At 34.9% G+C, this 26,634-nt stretch overlaps 1 protein-coding gene across 1 annotated transcript in view; it reads right to left on the bottom strand.

Moving 5' to 3' along the window:
• The window catches only part of IL1RAPL1 (interleukin 1 receptor accessory protein like 1), a 670,884-nt gene extending 648,092 nt beyond the window's left edge, over nucleotides 1–22,792 (bottom strand). The window contains exon 1 of the mRNA XM_086468817.1: nucleotides 22,711–22,792. Coding sequence (XP_086324943.1) covers nucleotides 22,711–22,792 — 82 coding nt within the window. The remainder of the gene's footprint in view (nucleotides 1–22,710) is intronic.
• Between the last annotated feature and the right edge of the window lie 3,842 nt (nucleotides 22,793–26,634).

The following is a 26,634-nucleotide window of genomic DNA, read 5'->3' as shown; positions in this document are numbered from 1 at the left end:
TTTAATGGTTGCACACAGTTAAGAAAAACTACACCCAGCCTGGCCCATCTACAGTGAACTACAGCACACAAACACAGGATGAGTCTTCATGTACCTTTTAAAGCTTGATAACATGCAGAACTTGATATTTGATCACCTTCAACACCTTCTACTCTGTTTCCTCAGGGCACAGGATCAGCTCTCAGTGTTAGGATAAGGTTCTGGATACACAGCAGACAAATGCCTGGAATCAAGCACTGGGGTACCAAAACAATGAAATAATGGTAACAGGTTCCCAAAGGATTTACAGAAGCATCCAAAAGGAAAAAAAAAAAAAAAATCAGACCTGAGTTAATCTACAAATTAGAATAGTTGACTAATCCTCAGACTGTCTCAATTAAAATACAGTTTAAAAGTAGCAATAATAACAAGAAATGTATGTCTATGTTAAAAAATTTCCTTTCTTTGAAGACCATGTCTTAGACATGCATATTCCATTTCTCTATTCTATTTCTTGTAACATTTGCTCCTCTGAACCTCAGAGAAACCCTTGAAATGAACTATGGAATGCTTAAATTACATTTGCTTGAATATCATTCAATTGCAAGCCATTCTGATTCATTTAAAAACCCTAAAGAATCAGGTTAGACTTTTTTTTTAATCAAATCACTGGTATCACAGTAATTTCCCTTGACTTATCTCTAGCACTTATTAAAATATATAATATAGCAATTTAGTTTCCTACTAGCACTGCCATATCAGACCTTTGTCTGAGGGTCTGACTCATGAGTAATCAGCAGATTATGAGAGTCAGGAAGACCCTGTTAAATTGGTGCAAATGAGGAGAATCAGCCTAAACTAGACTGATATTTTAAAATAAGACTCAATTATTTTTCTTTTCAACTCTCTGAAGCTTTAGGGTAAGCAGAAATCAGAAGACTAAATCTGGTTTCCATTATAGAATAATAAACATGAAAAATCTCCATATGTGAAGGGAAGGAAAACATAGGAAACAAAAAATTGCCAGAAATAAAAGGAGAAATGATTGAAACTTACTTGATTATATTTAGACATATAAGTAATCTGTGTAACCGAAAAGCAAAGTGTTCCACTATTTTCAATGAATGTACTTAAGTGAAAGAATATGCTAATACTGATTCCAGAATATAGAATCAAATACAGCAGCATGGAGAATCAGACATCATACAATACAAAAATTTCCATAATGTCAACATAGTCAAGGAAGAAAAATTAAACCTAAAGAAATCATAACTCTGTGAATTTTCTTACACCGATTTTTTATATCAATGGGAGAAATGTGCACCATGTCCTCTTCATCATTTGCTTTACAGCACAAGTACTTTTCCAAGCAGATTGAAAGGATCTTCCTATGAATTTTTCTCTGTCTAAAAGAACAGGGTTTATCTATTGATTGGCAGTTAAGCCAAGAAACTTCCTGGGTTCTACCAGCTAGTAGCTAATGAATGCCTAATTAACTGTAAAAAGTCATCCCCACAGGAATGATTCAGATGAACACTGGTCTTGTGATGAAGCTAAATTGGCTAAAGATAAATTTAAATGATTAAATAGAGTTCACAATAAGTTAGTGGTAATTAGAATAGGTGGTGTCCTCCATTCAACAACAGAATGGGAGAATGTGGAGAATGCGACAGAGTATGTTGTAACTGAATCAATCATAATTTTTTACTTCTGACTAAAATAATGTGCCAAGTGGTTCTCTGACAAATCCATATGTAGCTTCAAGTATTCATCTCTTTTATTTACAGCACTGCTCAGATGTTGTTTTTTGCCTTTGCTCTAGCTTCTACTGAATTCTTTGGAAAGATTCTTGCACAAAATGCCTGTGAGTGTTCAAATGTACTCTCTATGTTCACAGATTAAACATGCGTCGTCTTGATGGAAAAGAATCTTATAGCTTTTATTCATATACATGGGGAAGTACACAATCATAGACAGATGTACTCTTCCGGAAATTTTAAGGTAAATGTCTACCTTAATATGGTTAAATAAAAATTTTTAAAATAATTTTGTTTCTCTAATTTGGCATTTTATTACCTTGAGATGTCACTAGAGCTTGCATTTGGAAAATAAAGTTAAACACCTGCTTCCTTTTGTAAGGGACAGGACTGAACAAAAGACATCCTAATTCTTCCAAAAGCAGTGACAGAGGACCGGGCAGATACTCCCAGAATACACCAAAATAGGTAAGTTTAGGCAACATAATGCTAAGGATGCACAAGTGACAGAAATATGGATGGACTGTAAACCTATTGGAATTTTATTTACAGTAGTACCTCATGAACATACTTACAGTGCTTGGAAGTAAAGACATAACTATAGGCACTGATCTTTCAAAAAAAGAAAAGATACTTTTTGTGGAGGTGATTTTTTTTCTATTTCAGATGCAGAATTTAAAAATTGATGTTGATAGAAAGATGCAGCTTTTAAAGACAGTTTTGTAGGTATGCTAACTTCAAAGATAGATGAATTAAGTAATCAAAAGAAACAAAAATATTGACTTAATTTCTCAACCTTTTAAAGAAAGCCTGGATTTTAAAAATTAAAAGGCAACTTCTGAGGGTTTAAAAAACTGATAGTTAAAATTAAAATTAGGTATTTTCAGTGATTTTGATCTTCTCTTTACTCTGTGCATACATCATTTAAGCAAGTAGGAATGGATGTAATTATTATAAAATTACAATCCAGGAAAATATTTTAAAATAATATCATATATTCATAATAAACAAACTCTGAGAACTGTAGCTGAACAAAGGGAGATAAATGTATTTAACAGTCAGATCTTGCCTGGCGAAAAGAAACATGAAGCAATGAGCAATGCAGTCAGGAGGTCAGAGGCAAAAAAACACAAAGCCTTTTTTTTCCTTGGAACACTGAGATGAAGTATTACATCATATTACTCAGCAAAACGTCACCTTCATTAGACCACTCAAGGTTCTTATGTGCAATGAGACAGATGTTAGATGCTTTAGAAAATGCTAGTAGGGCTCACATTGCTGATGAAAGATGAAAAATAAGTTTGAATAAACAGCATTGGCTTCTGCTCTGCACATCATGGAAGAAATGTGTCTACTTGTAGACAATCAGATGGTTACATTGACTGAATAAATATCGGAGGAAGGGAGAGAAGGAAGTGCCTCAAACCATGGAAGTGTATGATACCAGCATCGATGAAGCTGAGATTTGTTACGGGATGTTGGAAAGCCTCTATGGCTAAAGATCCATAGAGGTTTCCTGTCATGTTCCCTTCTGAACAAGGTGCCTCTTGCATGGCATCTCTCAGCCTTTACGGAATTGAGTGTTAGCGTCTTAACTGGTCCTATGGCCTTGATGGTAAAAATCAAGAGCTCCCACAAAACCACCATTGCTTAGACCTCAGTCACTTCTCTCTGCATTTCTCAACTTTCTTTTTTGAAATGAGGATAGCATTTTGAAAGGTCCCCAAACCTGTCACATGTAAGATAGCTACATGCATTACAAAATAGTTCATTATGTCCAGACCTAAAAATAAAATCATTGCCTTTAAGCTGAGTAATATTTAACTCTTCCCTCAAAAAGTGAAAATGCTTCTTTGTGTATGAAGCCTCCTTTACTTAACTATGTTACATTGTTTCAGTACAACATTGTAAATTAAAATCCGCTATAACACTACCTGCTTCACTTTCTAAAATTAGAAACGATAAAATTTATCCCTAGACCAAAAATAGTCCATATCCCCGAGTCCTAGCAATAACACACAGAGGAGTAAGAGAATTCTGAAATATGCAAAAAACTGGCGGAGCTGACCATGATTTTTTCCTTCAGGCATTAATTAACTCAATATAGTTACAACGGCTGTTGGTTTTAGGAGAGCTTTTAACATTTCAATTTCATATCCGCTTTATGTGACCTGCAATACTCACAGCAATTTTTTATGAAACTGCAAGTTTATATACAAATCCATGTTCCAGTCTTTCCTTCCCTGCTCTGTTGAACACAAAGTCTAAATTGACTGCCACCTTTATTTTTAGAAATCACTGTAAGTCAATTCTTTATCTGATGGTAATTGACAGGATCTCTACCATATGAGCTCCCATATCAGACAAGGATCAAAAATAGCTGAGGCACGTTCTGAGATATTTAAACTGAGAAGGACCTGACTACAGAATGCTACATAACTTTTAATATCTAAATTTTGTCTCAAAGTATTTTGTAGAACCTGCCTTCAGCTGAAGGTTATTTGCTTAACTTCATTCCTTGGTAATATAACACTGCATGGTCACGGCACTGAATTATGGTACATTTATAAAAGTCAAACATCAGAAAAGAAAATTACTCCTCCCTGTGATCATAACATAAATTTATAAGTGGAGACAAATTTTATGGGATTGAAAATGATGTGGCTATTAATTTAATACAACGATTTTGTAGAAATGCTAAATAAACCATGCAGTCTGCCTGACTGGTGCCCCGCCAGTCCTCTCCATCACCAATCAAACATATTATCCCATTGTGTTATTTTTGATGTACTAACACATTTCAGAATAGAAGGCACAAATATACACTACACTGAGCAGAAGAAATAAATGTGATGCCATATAACTGAATCTCTCCTAGAACCATAACATTACATGAAATGTTTCATTACTTTAGAAAAAATTCTCAGTCAGCATATCAGGGATATGCAGCACAACACAGCAAAATAAATTAAAAGGTATATAGCCATGCACGGAGGGAAAAGAAAAAAGAAAAAAAAAAACCCTCAAAAAAAAAAAAATAGAAAAATCCTCTTTGATAGTCGAAAGGAGAATTTCAGAAGTCAAATACTGACTTCTGACATTTAACTCTAAACAACATTTTGTTTTCAAAGCAGTGAGTTGGACTCAGTCCATGGCTCCACTGATTTAAATCTGGATGTGCTGTATTGCAAACACTGAAGGAAACCTAGCCTGTCCCTTAAAGATTAGAAATTGTCTTTAAAACATTAAGTAAACACATGAAAAACGCGGAAGTTGAACATTTGTCCATAATCTAGTTGAACTGCAGGCAAAACTAATTTAACTCTAACATCACCACTTCATTATTTGTCATTTTTTATACACATTTATAAATGTCAAAATATGATAAAGCTCCTACTGGAAAGAGATGAAAAATGAGGGGCTCATCTGTTACTGAACAAGGCACTTCCTCAAGACTAATGCAATGCAACATCTCCCCTCATTCTCTGTTCAGTTTGTCAAAAACTTGGATCAGCATTTCCTGGCCAGAGAATTGGAGCTACAGAGATAGGAAGAGATGTTAGAGGAGAAACTGGAAACTGCGCTAGTAAAATTAAGCCAGCACCAAATTGCTACCCTACTTGCTCAGAGCAAGAATGACACAGGAGCTGTGAGTCAGATATTATGTGTCCAAATTTTGATGCCTCTAGGGCATCTCATGAAATAACGCAGCTCAAATATTGCACTTCCTGTGCTTCATGAAGCCAATACAATGCTAGAATCAACTACTGGGAGAAAGTACATAAAAGTTCAGGCTATTTTAAAACATATGGATGATCCCTAAGGGCTATAACTGACAAATAATTTGCCATTTTGTTTCTTCTTCTGAAGTAGAAGAACAAATTAGCATACAATTCATTGGAATCTGAGTTTCTTAACTGAAGAGATTTACATCTGTTGTGAACCTGTTCTAAAGATTTTTGAGGAATTTGATTGTCAAGAGCAGCGATCTTGAAAACCAGCTGGAGGAAGTACTTTCTATTCACAGACAGTCAAGTTGAGAGGCTTAATAACAACTCATAAGCAAAGAGGGAAACTTGCCAAAAGATCTGGAGTGTGGATATAGCTATTGTTGAGTAGAAACAAGAGAGTATCCAGGAAGGAGGAAAGAGTATATTTAAAAAGGTAAAGAATATTAACATGCATTTAATTAAAATCTTAAGAAACTATCTTGGTAGACTAAAGATTGAGATTTTTATGTTCTCTGCTTTTTTAAAAATCTTTTTTTTTTTAAATCCACATTTCTCATGGAAGTACTTAATTTGGTAAGTTAACATTTTCCTTATAAAATATTTTGTGTGGGAATGTATTTGCCATGTTTAACTATACTAAAGTCAATATGTAAGTTGCATCTTTCACTTGTTCAGGATAAATAGTGTTTCGCAGATCTTCCAACACCTGAAAAAAACTAACGTAGCTGTCTTTAAATAAGGATGGCTTGGCTGTTATACACAACTGATTGGAAGATTCTAAATTATTGTATTTGGAGATCTCTTCAAACTGATGTCTTGAACAAACCTGTTTTACAGTGCAAGTTTTATGTAGTAGCCCTAAAAACAGTCTGCTTTGCAGTACAGCCTGCTCCAGGGAGGGAACAAGCTCTGCAAAGGTGGAGATAGGAGGGTGGAGCGGTGTTCTCCCTTCAGCAACTTTAGTTAGGGTGATCAATAAAGGGGGCTTCAGTTGGAGCAGCTACCCAACCTCCCCTACCCAAACAGACAAACCCTACAGAAAAGGGTGTTTCTGGACTTGGGGAGGTCCACTCCCTTATCTAAGTGGACAGAACCCCCTTGGACCCTCCAAAATGTTGTATACTGAGCCGTGATCCTAATTAGCATGGAAAGCGAGAAGAGAGGGGGATAACATGAACAGGACTCACTAATATTAATAAAAAGGGACAATAAAAATACGAATAATAAAGACATAGGTGCGCACCCACCACTGAAGAACCAAAGATCAGACCGGACCTGCAAGATGTCGCTGGACCACAGGAGTGGTCATATCTCTTTCTCTCTTTCTCTCTTTTTATTCTCTCCCCATATTATTAGATAGAACTTGGGAAAGCCATACCTATTACCCAATCTGTGAAATATTATTTTATCCAATCTGTGAAATATTATTACTAATAAAGTGTGTTATTGCTGCCAATCTACTGACCAAAGAGGGTTATTAACTCACTACCTTTGCCGAGCAAAGGGTCTCTGCTGTGCAGAGGAAAACCCTTTTAAAAGGGAGGATACAAAAGATTCACCTACCCCGAAACCCACTGAGTGGGATGGGACAGTAGGTTAGGTTTTTTCCAAAGGACAAAGTATGATGATGCTTATTATTGCTCTCTTTTATAAAGTCATATAAGGTAGCTAATGAAAACCTAAGCTTGTTACTCAATAATCAGTGTCATTGTTTCAATTAAATGAATGAGGTATCAAAAATCAATATGTATAAACTTTAAAAAGTTTTTTTGATAGTAAAGGTTTTATTGACAGAACTAGCTACACCCCATGGAATTAAAAATATTTATTCCAGTGATCAAAAGAATTATGAAATTTAAAGCATCTCTGAAAATTCTCTAAAGTTCTTCCCAATCACACAGTGTTTCAAAGGTCTAACTCTAATCACTAATATATTAGAGAAATCAGAACTGTGATTTATTTAAAAAACCCACATTCCATATAAAAAATTTTGAAGGTATTGCAATGAAATTAAATACCTTTCTATGTCAACAAAATAAAAAATTGAGGGGTCCATCAGGTTTTTATTTACAATGGGAACTTAATTTCCACTAGCCTGTAACAGAAGCAATATATAGCCTTAAGGAAAAGAAAGAAAAAAGATTAGATAAAAGAAAAGCATACGTGTGGAAACAAATTATGCAGAAAGTTGAACTAATTGAATATTAAATTATCTCTTTTGGTTTCATCATGGAGCTTCCTTTAAGGATTTATTTTTTTTTTAATTAATTCTTTTTTGGGATTTTACTGCAGCTGGATTTTATCAATCAAGTCTGTACCAACTAACTAATTTTGCATGTATTCTCTTTTTTTTTAGTTTTTTTTTGGATTTTGGGGTCTACACCAAGCATAGTTTTTAATTCGTGCATTAGCTCATTCTGCACTATGATAGAATACTTTGTAATAGGAGAGCCCTAGCAGAAGGCAAGGGTTCAAAAGTAACCGAGTCCATTGCTCAGAGAATTTTTGCAACCTCTATCCCTGGAGGTTTAAAAAGTCTCACACAGATAAAGCCCTGATCTTTAAGGTCCCTTCCATCCCAAACCATTCTATGATTCTGTGATTCTAACTAAAACTAATATTTCTATTGCAAAGAAAGTTTTGTGCGTATGTATAAAACACATAAGCAGTAGCATATATAGATATAGAACTCCTTTTAGTCTGAAATACTAAAAGCTGTATAATTTTCCACCAACAAACAACCTAGTTTTTTGTGTTCTATTTTTTCTTATTTAAAAGTGGGTATAATCACAGTTGCAGTCTTTCAAAATGTTGAACGACGTTTTCAACTTTATTAAGTTTCCAAATATTGCAAGATGTTTTCCACGTCATTAGGTTGAACACTGGAATGCACTGAATAGGGAACAACGTGTCAATGTAAAATTCCTAAAAAAGTATTAGAAGAACAATCCTCAGGGTCAGAATGCAGACCTCTTGCTCAAGTTAAGTAACCAGCTGTAATCAACTCTACTGAAGTTAATTTATACTTTAAAAATTATCTAATCTTAATAACGAGATCAGACTTATTGGAGTAAAACCAGACCTAACTAAAAAGGTTAATGGTAATTAAACAAGTCTGCCTCTATTAAAAAAGCTAAATAACCTAAAATGTGTGAAAAAAATGGTAATGGATAATCTACTGTTCTGTCTGCAAAAAACCAACACTAAAAGGTCAGCAATGACTGAAAAAAATATTTATCTTTGTGAATTCTCTCAGAATATTTGCTATTTGTCTATCTTATCTTTTTGTCATAAATCTTGCTGTGTGAATTCTTGTTGCTCATGACTTCAGGTTCAGGACTGAAAGCTACACAGTATGCATAATTTATCAATAGGTATAAGATGACTGGTTTTGTAAGTATTTTGAAAGGAGGATGCATCTTTAAGTGGAACTAACCATCACAAGTACAAAACATACGAAATAAAAAATGCAACATTACACAAGAACCTGTCATGCCACTATTTCAGTAAAGTTATAAAATTACAACCTTCAGACTTAATAATAGCTAACTACAAGAAAAAAGAAATCCAAACCCAAAAATAATCCACAAGCACATAATACAGCTCAGCAAGAAAGAAATAGGTCTTCAAGAAGGGGGGAAAAAAGCAAGAATTTCACCTTTGCTTTAACTGAAGTAAATGTAAACAGATAATACTCTCACATGAGACTTATCATAGAGAATTCATCACAGCAGCAAAGGACTGTGAACAAAACATACATAACACATTATTCTGCTCTCTAGAGTGTGATGGAACTTGATGTCTGACCTTTCCCATGAGAGGCAAGATTTAAAGTCTTCATGCTAAATTTAGCCTAGAAATTAAGATCAGGCAAATGGGACAGAAAATAAAGACCTGTTTTCAACGAACATATTAATGAATTCAACCCAACAAAATATAAATTAAATTCAGTTATTTTTAATAATTTCAAGTAGAAAAAGAGGAACTGCAAAGTTTTCAGAGTGTAACAAAGCTGTTTTGATGTAAGCAAACAATTAGAGAATCAGCTACTTCTTAAATTACATGGCACAGTAATTCACTTCCAAGAGTTCCTATATATTACTAACAGCTGCAACTGCTTCTTTCAGAAAACTAGATTCCTGTGACTTTCACTGTAAACAAAACTGAAGTCCTGCTTGACAGAATTCAGAACTTGGACATAAAATCCTCAACAGCAACGTTTTTGAGTACCACGGTTGTTGCACTGTCTACAGCTATGTAGGAAATTATGTGCAGGAGACAGAGGCATCTTTCCCTCTATTAATCACAATTATCAATACCCTGAAGTTGATGACCACATCCTGGCACAGAAAAACAGCTTTTAAGCCCTTTCTCAAGCTTCTCAGCCCAGGAATATCTAACAATTTGCTGTTCAGTGATGGGCAACTACCATACCTTGTTATATCTTTCACCTTGTATATCTATGCCAAAGGAAGGAAATGGGAAAAAGTCTTAAAGTGCCATGGAACGTGCATTTCTTCCTCATCTAGCTTTTAATAAAAGACTGAGTCATAGAGAACAACTAAAACCAAACAAACAAAGAAACAAATGAAAAAATCAAGTCTCTTTTCTCCCCAGAGTTATCAATTCTGGAGACTTAGCACAGGACTTCAGTATTTAATTTGGATCTCACAACTAGACTCAGCAGAAAGGAAAATTTCAGATGTTTCAAATGCAGAATACGTTGATAGTGAGAAAGCATCTCTGCTGAATGGTCTTATTCAAGCACAGTTTGAAATGAATGATTGATTCTCCCCACTGAAAACAATAGCATTTGTAGGTATGAGTTTGTAGGTATGAGTTATCGTGAATCCTACGCACAGCACCTACTCTAGATTTGGTAGCAACAGCAGCGTTTTAACATGACTGTCTTAATACCAAACACACACAAATCATGCTGGCTTTGTACACGTATGAGAATAATATGACCTACTTTGAAATGCAGGTTTATTAATACATGCATCGCTTAACAGTGACAAAGTGAAACAAAGTCATGAATGAATAAAGCAGTCTACCCAGTTAAATATCAATAAAATTTCAATTCTTTTAAGGTTGCCCTGAATTACAGACAGCATAACACTAGTCAGATGATAGGAAGGGCAGCTGCTTTTTGGTGGAATCTTATTCTGAAGGAGAGCTAAAACAGCTTCTCTAGGCCCTGTAAAAGTGTAATCACACTGGAATTCAGTCACTGCATTACCTCCTAAAAATTAGCCACTGCTTTTTATAGCAGATTAAGTCTTCTTTTTTTTTTTTTTTTTTTGGGGGGGGGGGGGGGGCAGGGTGGCAATGACCTCTTGCATTTTGATGTACTGATACATTTTTAGGTGGTAAATGACACTCTGTCCAAATTAACTTTCGTTAAATCATCTCATTATTTTTATGCCATTGCACAGACTTTTGATAATTTAACTAGGAATTGTGAAAAAAACCTCCAGGTAATAGTAACAGTTGGCAGTTATTTCAAGAGAATCAATAAAATTTATTAATAGACTGAATAATGTTTGCCATGGATTTGTTTTCTTTGAAAATTGAGAAAAAGAAATAATAGGTGTTTTCCTTAACTCAAATCTTATATATGAATTAAAAAATATAAGCCATCCTATTGTCTCATTCCTAATAACCAGAAGCAATTTGTTCCTCCTCTCCTTGATGTGACACCTACTTTTCCCAACAAAAATGTGTTTTCTGACAAACATATTTTTCCATCATTTCTTCACAGACTTTCTGTTTTAACTACTTCATCCATTAGCAGTCCCATTTTACTAAAACTTCAGAGCAAGTAGTATACTATAAAATGAATGCATACATATTTGTAACTTATACCAGCTTGCAATTCTACTGAATAATTGTTTCAAAGTCAATTACCCAACTAGAATGTTCTGTTACAGATGCTTATTCAATTTCCTAGAAAAATACAAAGCTTAAAACGTGATTTTGTCTCTCAAATTATAAAACCAGAAATTATATTTAAAACACTGCCAATGGCAAAAATAAACCTACATATGAAAAAGTAATTTTGTTGCAAAGTGCTTAAAGTGGCCTGGTGCAGACAGCAGAATGGAAAGCAGGGCATTCACTGGTCTCCAGGAGGCCCCTCGTGAACCCACAAGGTATGCACTCATCACTTCTACAGAAGGCAGCTTGACTCCTTGTCGTATTTGGCTCAGCCTGCTTGATTAGAAAGGGCTCAGAGTTTGACAGTATTGCTCTATGTTTTCCCTTCTCCTTTGCTGTGCTACACCCAGGCAATCACCCGTGCAATAGCTCAACAGCACCTCTAAGCCTCCCTGTTCTCTAGGAAAGAACTTAGCCTTCCCTCATAGCCAGATATCGATGCACACTTATAGTCAGATTTTGCATTGTTCCTTGCCTATCTCTCTGTTTTGCCTTCAGGAGTCACACTGGGTTATATGGCCAATGACATTCAGCAGAAAATTTGGAGTTTCAGACAAGCCAACCTTGTACTTTTTTAAAAAAAAAGTATTAAGAACAGCTTTATTTCAGGTTGCATTCTTATCTGGACAACCCATGTATTTTGTTGGTTTTCTTGAAAGCTGTTGACTTTATGACCTGCTCTTTAATTTTTAATATCCCAAGACACTGTCTTTGTTCTACCTACTATGACAAACCTCATTAAAAAAAAAATCACAGTGAATTATACAAAAGTGCGTGAAGGTAGCATACCTAGTATTAGCCAATTACTTTTCCCATAAGAAAATATTATTTCTCATATTATCAAGGATATAAACTATGGTTAAAAGTGAGGTGGCAAGGGAATGGTAAAACACAAATTACGTATACTCATTTTTCCATGTAGCTTAACACATTCCTCATGTATTGGCTTATGTTTCAATGGAGTTTGAATACATTTGTAATTTCCAATAAATAAATCATCTTACTGTGAAAGAAGCTGAACATCCTGAACAGGTACCAAGTAATTTTAACTAATGCTGCAGGTCAGCTGATCATAGAATAGTTTGGGTTGGAAGGGACCTTTAAAGGCCATCTAGTCCAAACCCCCTGCAACGAGCAGGGACATCTTTAGCTGGATCAGGTTGCTCAGAGCCCTCTCCAAGCTGGCCTTGAATGTTTCCATGGATGGGGCTTCTAACACCTCTCTGGGCAACTGGTTCCAGTGTCTCAACACCCCCAGTGTAAAAAATTTCTTCCTTTTATCCAGTCTAAATCTACACTCCTTTAGTTCGAAACCATTACTCCTTGTCCTATCACAACAGGCCCTGCTAAAAAGATTGCCCCCACCGTTCCTACAGGCCCCCTTTAAGTAATGAAAGGACACAATAAAGTCTCCTTGGAGCCTTCTCTTCTCCAGGCTGAACAACTCCCAAGTCTCTTAGCCTGTCCTCACAGGAGAGGTGCTCCAGCCCCATGAGCAAAATAGGCCCTGTTTTCTCCTACTTTCTTCCAGTATTCCTTGATTCACAAAAAGCAAGTCATGCCTTTTCTCCTAACAATGATCAGGTGGGTTTTCTCCTTCATAAATTAAGAAATTTTAGAATCTGACATGACAATAGCTCCAGGCGTTTCCTTGGTACGTTGCAAGTCCACATTAGAGCAATTTAGAGCTACCATCCTCAACATGCCCCATTTTTCACTGGGAGTTGAGGCAACCCACAATGAGAGAGATGTTTAGGGAAGTTCTAATCTGGAAAAATCAAGAGTCAGGGACTACAGCATGTGCATATAGCCTCTAAAAGGTTTGCCTAAATTCCTTTAAAAAAATTGTTTAAACAGTCCTGAAGTCACATAATTTAGCTGCACACAGTCCTCAGCAACCTGCCATAGCTGACACTGCTTGAACCAGGAGGGTTGTACTAGATGATCTTAAGAGGGCCCTTGCAACCTATTGAAATTATGAATTGGAACTATTCTAATTGGAATTAAAATTGATTTAAAAGAGAATTAAAATTGCTTCTTTTTGCCAAGGATGAAAAAGAGTCGTTTGTGGAAGTGGCCTGCTCCAAATGAATTTGCAGATTGCTTCAACACAATTGTCTGCTTTGCATCTGTACACCCGACAGTTTCCTGAAATGAGTTAAGCATTCAGAGCAATGCGATAAAATTACAGGAGCACTCATCTTTCAGCTAACATAACTGTGTCATAATTTACCATTACAGCAGTCTGATAACTCTCCTTATAATTGCAAAAAACTGTTTTGAAAAACATATAAAAAGGTAAGTCTTAAAGTAATGATGGACAATGTGCATTTTGCATTTGAAATTAACACCATTACAGCAAAACCAAGTCTGAGCAAGAATGGTTGAAGATTTCAGTACTGAAATCTAAAGGACAACCTTCTCTTTTCATGTTAAATTGCTTCCCATATATAACTGTGTATGCAGCACAGATAGTACTTTGTCCCTTCACCTTTCAGAAATAATAAGTCAGCAAGCATTTTAATCTAGAACAGAATTCATCCACTTTAATTTTCTTTAAGTGTAGCAACAAAACATATTCTAATGGGCAAAAGTTGTGATCACAGCTCTTATTTCTGTATTTTAATAATATTTCACAATTGAATGAACTTAAATAAAAAAGACAAATCTATCAGATGGCCATTACTTCCCCTTGAGGTATTTTTGCCTCCTTATTCTCCACAGTCATTATTCTACACAAAATTGACAGCATAATATTCAAATAAATAAATCTTCTGCAACAGCTATTTCTGATCAAAGGTCACTTGTTCTTTTACATCTTCTAGGCCATTTGCCAACAGATGCCAATCAGTGAAACAACTGCTAACCGTTCCCCAAGGAAAATAGGGACTGTGGAAGCAGTGAGTCATTCTAAACAGCAACTGAAACCCAAACTATGTAAGAATATCTATTACTGTCCTTTTGGCTTTAGATTTTGTTTTGTCTCCTTTACTATCATTAGTCATTTCTTAATATGTATTGCACACTATAAAACATTGACCCTTTGCTACCGCACAGACAGTCTTTTCACATACTGTGGTATTTATTCACCATCTCCCAGGACTCTGAAAAGTATCATTATAGATCCTAGCAACAACAAAAGGTCATATAACTATTTTTAAAATGCCAGCCATCCTGTTCATAAATGCTCGCAGGACAAGTAACAGTTACTGCTTTTATACTGCCTCTAAAATAAGGAATGTGTCACAGAGGATTTATGCTTGCGATGTGATCATTCCTTACTGCCCATACCGTCTAGCAGAACAGAATTGTGTTTCTTTCTTTATAATAGACCCCACTCTCCTGCACTGTAAACATTCTGTATCATTGCATTCATCTGACATATTGAACAGTGTCCTCAGATTAAAAAAATAGAGCAGAGATCATTGGAGCTGAACCATCCCTGTGGCCAAGCACCTCTTCAAGCTCACTACCAAAACTAGTGTTCTTTCTAACAAGATTATTCTTCAAGGTTTTTCAAATGAAAACTATACATTGAAAATTACTCCATAGCAATGCAACACAAACAACATTCTGTAGCTAAAGAAACACAGAGTATTGTAAAGGATCATGCTTTCAAAAATACATGCTTCCCATATATAGTTGTCATAAACCACCAAAAAAACCCCCACGTTTAAAACCATATACTAAAGGAACCTTCTAATTTCTGACTACGCAAAATGTTACTAAATAAGTTAATAATTAACTCCTACTTTCTTCCAGTATTCCTTGATTCGCAAAAAGCCAGTCATGCCTTTTCACCTAACAACAATCAGGTGGGTTTTTTCCTTCATAAATTAAGAAAGAAGTCGGGGATCATGTCAAAAGTAGTGTAAATGGCTTTGCCAGAATTGGCTGCAGGATGGGGATATAGAGACTTTTGCTGTCTAATTAAGGTGCTCAAGGACACTAATTGCTCTTTTAAAATCCTGGTGCCACGTAGAAATAGTAAATTGTAAAACTTTTCTGTGGGCTATATTAATTCCAGGAGGCCTCACAGTTCTGTCAGATAGACAGCAAAAGTTCAGGACAGAGAGTGAAAGCGCTGAAGGAGGCAGAGCATTTGCAGAGTCTTCACATCTCCAGATCATCTAGACCTCTGTCCCAGCAGGCATAAGCAATCATTCATCTCAGTTGACTCCATTACTATATATTCAAGGGTATTGTTGTTGGAGATTTTCTATCTTTAAAAGAAATGTGCAAGTAAGAAAGCGAAAAACAACCTCCCCCACTGACACATACTATACAAGGTGTATACCTTGTAAAGTAATTCAACAAAATCCAAGAAAGTGGATACACCCAGTCAATTCATTCTTCAACTATGATGAGAAGGCTTTAACATTAAGAATAAAACCTGTTGATCTCTACTACACATCAAAATGGGGAGGAACAATCATCTTTAAATCGGACAAAAAAGGTGCAAAAGGTAAACTAAAACATCTTTTACGATAACAAGTGGAATAATATTAGTGTTAATAAAATCTATATGGAACGGATTAATAGATGAGGACATAAGAAAGTTGCCTAAGAATGAACAACAGCGACTTCTGTTATCTCCACTGTGGTTTTTTTAACTGTAAAGGTTTCCCCTCATCTTTCTCTCTCTTTTCCCTCAAAAAGAAAAATGTTTCAGAGTTTTTCCCATTCAGTGCCACAGTCTATCCAAACAAGGCTGCATATTTAAATGCCAATTCAAAATGAGTTCTTTTGAAACAATCCTCCTATAAAATAAGGTTCACTTCTTAATGAGGTCATGATGCAAAAATACTCCTGTCCACCCAGTGCAGTAAGAAAGGCATATACGTCTTTGCTTAGGAGAGAATTTCAGTACATTTTTACTTCTTGTCACTAAACAGGGAAACAGAAAAAGGTTTTCATAGTAATAACAGTAGTCTTAATTGTTCCATCTTAAAAAATCCTTGCTCATACAAGTTAATCTTGTACATCAGATAGACATAGATACACTCTAAATATTATATCAGGGTCTGTGCAACCACCCAAGAAGCCACAAGCCTCATCAATTAATAATGGAAAACTACATTCTGTTCAGAGTGAAAACAGCAACTAGAGGCCATTAATATCAATTGACACAAACTCCTATGGCTTACAAGAAGCATATCCTTTAATTGTTGTAAATGCTTTGCTCCAGGTTCAGTGTACTTGGGGTACTGTATATGCAAGTGTTCTGCCTATAAATTAGATAAGAAAAAGTACAACAGACGTACTTTTTTTCATTTATCTTTTGAACCTACTGATGACTACTCAGTGCATATCAGATCCAATATGACATCCATCAACTAATTATCTTTTGACAAGAATCCAAAAAGAAAATACTTAGGCAATCAAAACATGGGGAGAATGAAAAAGAGAATGGCACCACTGAAGTACTATGCACTTACGACATCAGGTCTTACCCAGAAGGGTTATGAAAGATAAATAAATAAAAACTACAAATACTCAAATACTAGGTACCAGACCTCTGCTAAGCCTCAACACTTAATTGTGTGCAATTTCTGAAAGCATTTTTGCCACATAAGCTGTATTCTAGATAAATTTATTAAATTATTTGGTGTAAAATAGTGATAATTTAATTATTAGGTACAAATGAGTAAACTAAATTCAAAAGTTCTTCCTATGTGAAAGGAGTTCTCAAACTCTTTTGACTTCTGTAGATATATTCCTTACATGTAGTACAGGTGAAGAATTTTCCTTCCATGGATTTTTTTTAAAATTTTTTTTTTTTTTAATAAATTGTTGAATTCTCATTATGACATTTGTCATGAGATGTAAAATCTTTGCTTTGCTGATTTAAGTCCTACATTGCACTGAACATGTATTCCTTTTCCAGTTAAAAGAAAAGTTTTTGGAAAGTAAAATCCATCTTGTTTGCGCAGAGATATCCTTTAAACATCCAATACTATTCTCTAAAATGTACCTATTCTTACATAAGAAATAATTCATAAAAATTCACAGACGACCATAATTTAGAAAAATGTCAGCTTATAGTTCTTAATGAGTATGGAATTTGTCAAACAGAATAACTACTTGAGATTTTAGTATATATTTCCAGTTTGTTCCTCAGATTTCCAATAGTCTTAAAAAAAAAAAAAATCTTGAATTATTTTTAGCTAGTTAGAATTCGTATTTTCCTCCTACAAAACAAAGTAACATTCAGAAATATCCATGTCCCAATCAAAGTTCTTTACTTTTTTCATGTTGAACTTCCATTTAAGTACAACAACTAGAATTCAAAATAGCTAAGGCACAGAAATACTAGACATTAAAAAGAGACATAATCTTCTGCTACATAACAAAATACATTTATAGACTTTAATCTCATCATAATGATGTGAAGGATCTCACACATATCCATAATAACTCATCACCGGAAAGATTGTCCTCCCAGTTGAATTATTACATCATAGAATATATTTGACCTAGAAAAAAAGATTTCCATTCACAATAGCAGAACTGAACACAGAATATTAATTAATTAACTTATAATGCATAATAATTTCCAGGGGAAAAAAAGGGAACTACAGACAGTAATAACAACTCTCACCTTTTTTTGATACAAGGCAACACCAGTTTATTACTAGGCAATGTGTCTAAAATGCCACTACAGTACTACTGTCTAATTATACTGATCAAGTCATAATTCTTTATGTAATAAATCTTTTTTTTTTACATACTTTTCCTCTCATTATCCCCTTTAATAGATTTGGTTTTTAACAACAAAAAAAAACTTTCTTTCCTTTGTCTGTTCAGCATCTTTGGAAAGAATCACCAGGTGGCAATGCAGTGTTGAAGTATTTTATTTAACATACATGTTACAGAGGAAAAAATCTGTAGGGATCAGCATAAGGTTCTCTCTCTTAACCTACTTCCTCTTTGATGAATATTAAATAATTTAAAGCAAAACCTCTATTCACCACAAGTAACTGATCAAATATCACTCAACCTGAAAAGAACAGACTTTAAGAAACCTGAATTTCTAAGGATGTAAAACCACATGGCTGAAAAAAAAAAATAAATCTACAATGTATTTCAATCTATGAACCAGGATAATTTCAGGAAAAGTCACTGAAAGGAAAACATTTAGAAACGCATTAACCATAAGGTTCTCAAAATACTATCAAGGACTGCATTGAGCAACAGACGCTCAGTGGACTGCACAAAAAGTAACCCTATGCACTTTTTAGGCATATTGTAAATTTCTATGAAGTTCAGCATTATGCAAAGAAACAGGCATTATTTCCTATGCTTTTCAAGTTTAAGCCAATTCCAGTAAAACCATGTGCTGAACAAATCAAAATAGGTAGGCTTTAAGCATGTATTCTTCCTTTGCGTCAAGCAGGACATGGTGTTCAAACAGATGAATTGTTTCATGAGGCAAGATGCTTTGAGATATTTCAAAGTATTTCAAGAAGTAGTGCAAGAGTCAGCTTCCTATTCAGCAGGTCACTCTGCTATCCATTATGCGCTAAATTAAAGTTCATCTTTGCACTTACTGTTGCAGGCTCTGAAGCCTCTTCAGAAGCTCATGGGGACTCAGTGAATAACTAAAATACCCCGTTACGTCTACTCTAAAGTCAGCAGTCGGTACGTCAAAGCTTAAGCAAAGGATCTTTTCTTTCTTGCTTGAGAAGGCATTACAACCTGTAGGTGTTGTGCATTCAACTGCCATTGACAGGAAAAGTTTAGGTGTGCTTAAGTCTAATTTAGTTTCTGCATACGTGGATATAGGAATAAGTTTCTTGCATCATTTCTATTTATTAATGGAATTGTTACTGGAATTGCTCATCCAGCCATTCTTATGTAACAAACACAGTTATTACATGCTTTAAATGTAAAATAAATCCATTCTGCGTTTAAAAGTCATTTGAAACTGTTCATTGTACTACAGAAATTATTTAAAATATTAACTGGGAAAAAAAAAAAGGTGTATCTTCTGTCAGACAGAAACAGAATCATGCATACAAGACAGTGTTAAACAGGTACATCATACAGCTGTAAGCAAGCTAATTTAAAGCAAGTTTTCCTGCTATTGTAATAAAGTATTTGATCAATACTCTTCCCTTTATACCCTGTATTATTATATTTAACTGATGAATAGCACACTGTGGTAGAAAGATTCAAGGAGCGCCTTTAAGTAATGTCATTTAAGTGCTTTGCATAATGACAGCTCTTATGATCAAAGATTTAATCCAACGCAGCACAACCTAAGCTTTCTCTTGCAATGTTTTCTTAACCTGCTTTTCAATCAACATAAATGAAGACAGGAATACTATATTGATCCTAATTGTTTACACATATAGCTAAAAATAACTAAATATTTTACACATATAGCTAACAACCTCAGTCCTGAAAGCCAATAGGTGGTTGGAATTGTTGCCCATTTTTAGAAATAAAACCAGAATTTGAGCCTACAAATTACTCCACATTTTTGGCATGCTGTGAATCCTCACTGACTTTCTGAACGTAGATTTTCATGTTCTTGACAGATCAGAGAAGCGGTTGGAAATGTATTTCTACCAGATGGAGAAACTCATACTTTTATTAATCACTATGTTTTTAGCACAGCTGATAAAAAACTTATAAAAGAAGAGAGATGAAGTACTCTAGCAGAAAAAATCAAACTGACAGTATAGAAAAAACATATTTCCGTATTTCCAAGGATAGATTTTTTTTAACATAAAATACTGAAGTTATATATATAAATAATATAAGATTTGTGTTTTCAGGTTTGGTACTTAGAAATAAGCTCAACAAAAGTGAATTAGAAGGAATAAATCACAATTAGGGCAATTATTTAGCATATTAATGCAACAACTTGTTTACTCTTAATACATTCCTTTAATTCATAACAGAGTTAAGTACATAAAAAGCAACACATCTCTAAAAGGTGGATACTACTATGCCATATTTCTGATTATAACTTCTCATAAGTATAAAAATATGCCAATATCTTTCTTTTGCTATTCATTTTACTTTAATGCTGATATTTCAAGGACAAAATGAAATCACACGTAGAACTGACTAAAGAGATGAAAATCATGTCCTCACCACCCTCTGCCTCTAGTTAACATATTCACCTAAAACTAAACTTCTGTTTTCCAAGTTGATTTGTTTTTCCTACATTCAGTTATAAGTTGCATTAGTTTTAGGAAACCATTTCTATTTTCACAGTACAGATAAGCAAATCTTATTTTGTTAAAACTTCTGTTAAAGTAAATAAAGTCTTCTGTGTAGAAACACTTCAGGATTGCAAATAGGCCTCCCGAGCACCCAAGGGAGGAAAAAACCAAAACAAACCAAACAACAACAACAACAAAGAAACCAAAACAAGCAGCATCACACATGTTGTTACATTCTACCCACTTCTATGGATGATCTTCAAGTTTAAAGTCACTAAACAACAGGACCAAAGGCAGCAAGATCTGAGATTTCAGGAAATCAGAGTTTTCTCCTTCACACATACAGTACGACAAACAGCCCTCTTGGTGATACCGCTAATTAAAACTATATACAGGATAAACAGATCTCATGCGAAAACATCAAGAACCTCATGTTACAGTAAGGTATGATCCAAAGATTTTCATTAGTTTTTGCTTTTTATTGCAGCATCAGTATGAAAACATATTCTGTACATCTTAAAAAGTATTGTATGCTCTTCTGTTTGGTGAACAGCAACTATATTACTTCCCCAAACAGAAATTAAAATGTATACTTGCTGCTTTCCTTTGCATTGCTTAGCCAGAGGAAGAGGATACAGGCAAAAATGAGGAAATAAAATACAAGAGGCAACCCTCTTCCTGTTGTCACATTCACGTGACAGGTATCTGATGACTGGCTATTTTTTTAGTTCCTTAAAAATGGACATCATTGTAAAAGTTACTTTAAGAAGACGCAGAAGAATTTTGGATTAAGAGGCCTTGACTTAAACCTTACAAGTATTAAATCTTAATCAAATGGAACAACCTCACCCAGACACATTCAAGTCTATCTGTGATATCTGTCCAGGCTTCAACCCATCACCAACTCCTTTGCTGTGCACACAGTCGGTATACTCCATTTTTCTTGAGTTTAAATAACCCCAAATATATTTTAGTCTCATGTCTTTGTTGAGGAATATCTTACTTCATAGTGGTACTCATTTGCCTTCCCTCCATCTACATTTCCAATCACTAAAATACTGGAGACATAATCCATTTCATAATTTTGTTACATATATAATCCACTGAAAATACAAGATACAATTTAAGCTGTCGCCCAAAGACCTGTGTCCTCCCTAAGCATTAGTTTACAACAACTGCCAACCAACTCCAACCAACAGTTGAAAACAGATTTAAAAATATACGAAAAGAAATCAGAGCCAGATTTCTGGAACAGCACTACAGACACTACCTAAAACACTCCAATGCCAAAAGAAAAATGACTAGCAACAAAAAACCTAATTAACTAATTCCATTAACATGGTTTTAAGACTTCCATTAAGGATTTAGTGTCTTTTAGTGTCAAAGAGCAAGACAGTTTGCAGAAGTAGTATCCTATAATTTGTTCATTGTCCAATAACAAGTGAAAGAGGGAAACATTGTAATTTCAGGGTGACAGACAAAAAATAAACTCAAAACCACTCTCCTGCCTCAGTATTGGTGTTCCCTTTAGTTACATATGAATATAATTCATCTATAGTAACAGTATGAAAGATGTTTGGTAAACCTGTCACCCTCTGCTTGGTTTCTGAAAAACTGCCTGTATTTTCTTTGCTGAATTAAACTCTTCAACCATGTATCAGGTAGCCCTTTCAAAAACACATTTTGCTGTTCACTTTTCATGGTTATTAAATTTAATGTGCTTGATCTATTTGTTGTATTACAAAAATCATTAGCCTAAACAAAAACTGCATGATCTTCATTTCCAAAAGATTCTTCACTGTAAAGTATATAGCCAAACAGATAAATCTAGTAGCTCACATTAAGAACACTGACTGCAACAAAGTCTTTTAAGTAAGTTAAATCATTCTGGAAATCCTTCATTGATTTCACATTACATACCTGATTTTAACATTTTTGGGTTTTCATCAAATTCACATGACACAATATAGTCGAAAAATATATAGAAGCTACTAAGTCTTTTTGCTGCAGAATTTGAAATCCTCTCTGCTATGTTTCAAACCACCATAACAACATCTTAGTACATATTTGCAAATATTAAGCACTTCTTTCCAAACCACACTGTAACCACAGAGATAAAGATTTACTTACCTGATCCCCTTTTGGTCACAACCTTCAAGCTCTGAGTTAGAGTAGCATACAAGAGAATCAAGTTGGGAATAGGAACTTTCATCTTCTGTCTTTCTGTGGCTGCTTCCTAGAGTACCAAAGAGAAGAAAGAGACACAGATTTTATATTGGTGCCAGAACAACCTTGAAGTAACTAATCATAACACTGGCATTATGGAAAAGCTGAACACAGTGTTTGTGAGCAATTTAATGCACCCAAAATTATCTATTGTTCCTGAAAAAAATATCTAAACTGAAATTAACATAAAACACACAGATGCACGCACTACCTTTAACCCTGGAGCTTAAGTTCCAGTTTTATCTACACATTGAAAATTCATTGCGCCCCTGTTAAAACTTCCTAACAGATCTCCTGAATGGAACAATTTTGATCAATTTAGTCTACAAAGAAAGTGTGATATTTTCACTAAACCTGCAAAATAACATCTTTCTTTTTATCATATAATCTACACCCCCCACCCCCCACCCCCACTCCCACCCCAACAGGAAAAGGAAAATAACGCCCTTCGTTAGTTTTGCTTCCATTTATTAATTTCACAGATTGAGCACAAGATTCACAATGCAATGAACCACTAATTAAGAACAAATGTGGTCATCTTGTTAGGAACAGCAAGAAGGGAAACATAATAGTGAACCAGAGGAACCAGCAGAGACTCCTGTAACTTCCTTTGTAGATGAGCTGAAATCCCACGAGCAAGTTCAAACTAACATGTTCACTGCACTAAATCAGAAGTGAATGTCATTAGGATGGGAGAGAGATGGATCACCTTCGCCTCTAAGATGTGAATAAAAGTTTTGCATTTCTATTACTTGTGTCCTCTGGGGATTAAGTGGGATGAGCAGATGGTGAAAGCAGGGACTAAACATTCTGTTAATTCTCCATATAACTAAGAGGGTGTCATATAGTCATGAAGATTATCAGCTTTGTTCTGAAATGGCTGATAGGACTAACATCCCACATTTCAATGTGTTAAAAGCAGAAAGCGAGGCCCAGTCTTCAGTCTAGTCAAGCTAGACAGTAGAGTCTATCTATACTATTCATTATAGTATTTTATGCAAAAATATTCTTATCTAATGGGGGGAAAAAAGGTCTGTGATCAATGGCTCTTTAATATTATAAATAAAGACCCAGATGAAACCAATGTCATTTTGATATTGACCTCTGTTAATCACAGAACTGTACAGCAACTGGAAAAACTCTCAAAAGGGACCGCACAGTACAAGCTTTGATTTCAAAAGAGACCATGAATCTTTTGCACTTTCCTTGACAGTCAGGTTACTGAGTACCCAAGACATTTTTTGAAAGCAGTATCTTAAAATATCTTCATCTTAGAAAAGAATAGGTTAGAAATAAAAAATAGTGTAAAATAGGACATTATGGTAAGAATCACTTAAACAATGACTTCATACAGAATCCATATTATAGGTTTACATTTCCAGACATTTGAGAAGTAAGCACAAATCTACTGCTTTCATGATTACGGCTTTATTAAAGATGAGGGAGTGAAAGAATACAGTCAGACAGCAACAGTTTGTGACATTTTTTATAACAGTATCTATACTCACAGAGATACGCACAAACATTAATATGTTTGCTCATTCATTGGCTATGACTAAACTTTAGCATTTTAGCATCACACGTGAAGGACTCATTATCATTTACCTACATTCATGTGCAACTTCAGAAAAGTTAGGCAATCAATTGCTTACCAATGTAGAAATTAAAATATGAAATATGAGATTTCTGTGAGTTAAATTATGTGCAATGCTAACATTTTCAGTTAAGTTTAAAATTTAACAAAGTACCATGACTGCTGGCAGTTATAAATAATATAGATCCTTGGAATTTTAGAAGCTAGAAATGAAGGTTAATTTCCCAGGGGCACAGTGAGTAGGTATCACAAACCATTATGCCACATTTTACTGCAGACCCGAGTCAAGCTTTCTGAAATCAAAATCTCATTTCTCAGTCACTGCACTAATGGATGCCGCAGGAAATCCTGAGCTGATATCTTCAGCCTCCAGGGTACCAGCAAGAGTCAGCTCCTTGCTCTGAGTGAGCCTAATAAATACTGTCCAAAGAACCACAGGATCCTACTATGCAATTACAAATTCTCTAAATAGGTTCTGACTGTGAAAGCAGATCCAAACACACCTTTTTTGACCATACATCAAAAGATGATATAGCTGATTACTGTGAAAGAAATGCAAATATATACATACATACATACATTTGCATATATGTGTGTATGTATTCATATGTATTTATAAATATCTTTGTAGGGAAACCATGCAGTAGCTATAAAGCTTAAAGCTACCAAAGAAAGCCTCAGTAAATACAAGAATACTAATAAGAAACAGTTGAGTCAACTAAATCCTTCTTTTGGTCCATGTATATGTCACTTATTTAAGCTGTCAAGGAGAACCATATTTTATTACAATGGTATATCAAGGATCGCATTTGAAACATGTGATGCCAGTGTGGAAGCCATTCTCAGTTACATTCATTCTCAGAGACCCAGGTCTAACTTAAAGGCATAAGCAAATGCTGCCTACACTGCCTGCGGTAAGTCCCTAGAAAGTAAAGTCTGCTACTATCTTTGAGATACCAGAAAGAGGGGGAAAAGAAGGGAGGGGTGGCTCCCAGCAGCAGCCACTGCCTCCTTGAAGCAATACAAGCAACAAAACAGATCTTACATGGGCTCTCGCCAGAGTTTTCCAGCCCTTCTCTTTTGTTTCCACTCACTTTTCTGCAGGAGAAGTTTTTCTGGTCTTTTCTTCATTTTAAAAATCAAAAACTCAAACAACAAAAATAGAAGGAGTTCAAGATCAGTATAGTGGAGCTGGTGCCTTATGGCTTTGCAAGTTGTCTGGGAGGTTGGAAAATCTGCCTCATGTCATTCATATAACTGATTCAAAACACATACTTAACATCTCATGTCCCCTGTTCCAGGCGAATACCTCGGCAATTGACTGTTCTAGCAAACGTCACCCTAGTGAAACTGCATGTAAAAGCAAAATAAGAAAGTCAGAAGAAAATAAAAAAGGAACATCTCAAGGGGGATCTCACAAGTCCACAGAAAATGCCTTCACTGCTGCAATGAGCATGCCTGAGGCCTAGATGCTGTAACATATTCAGTTAGGTTTTAAACTGAAAAACAAAATAAAAGGCATAATTCTGAGAAGTCAAATTCTTAACATTAGCTGGAGTGTGATACCTCATGAATTGGAAAGCGCCTTCTTTCAGCAATGAATTTTTTAAGGAAGATATTATTTATACTAGTCACTTAGCTGTACTTTAATTTTTTTAAATGACATTAAGAAATTCTGGGTTTAACAAGTAGAAAAAGTCTGCTGTTTCTTTAAGCAACAGGCAGATAAACAGCTTACATGCACATCTACAAAAGCCCTTTTTACTTCTTTGGGTTTTTTCTGGTTTTCAGTTACTTCCACCAAAAAGCTAAGACAACGTATGGTAGTTATAAACTTAATTGCTGCTTTTTAAGTTAGCATGTTTTACATACTCTTTGGCTATGAGACTGCTAGACTCCACGGATGAATAGTAGAGTAACAAAATCTTTAAGAACCAGTGATTTTTGGTTGCTTTTTCTTTATACAAAAGCAAGAATTGAAATATTTTTCATTTTTAAGCAGTATTCACAACTCCAGATTTTCAGTAATAGGTTGTTTGTCTGCATGAACCATAACACTGAAAACATGTTGAATATTCCTGGATAAATATATTCCACACAAATTTTAACTGGGCATATTATTAAATTTCTTATAAAAGTATTTTCTGTGGAAGGTGTCATTGCTTGACACAAAAACGACATAGAAAGCCTCCAGCATCTCTATCACCAAATATCTCATTTTCCAGTTGAGAGAA

The sequence above is a fragment of the Leptosomus discolor genome, chromosome 1 (genome assembly GCF_034619465.1).
Source record: "Leptosomus discolor isolate bLepDis1 chromosome 1, bLepDis1.hap2, whole genome shotgun sequence".
Taxonomy (NCBI): Eukaryota; Metazoa; Chordata; class Aves; order Leptosomiformes; family Leptosomidae; genus Leptosomus; species Leptosomus discolor.
Note: the sequence above shows the minus strand (reverse complement) of the source record. Positions and strands in the feature narration are given on the sequence as shown.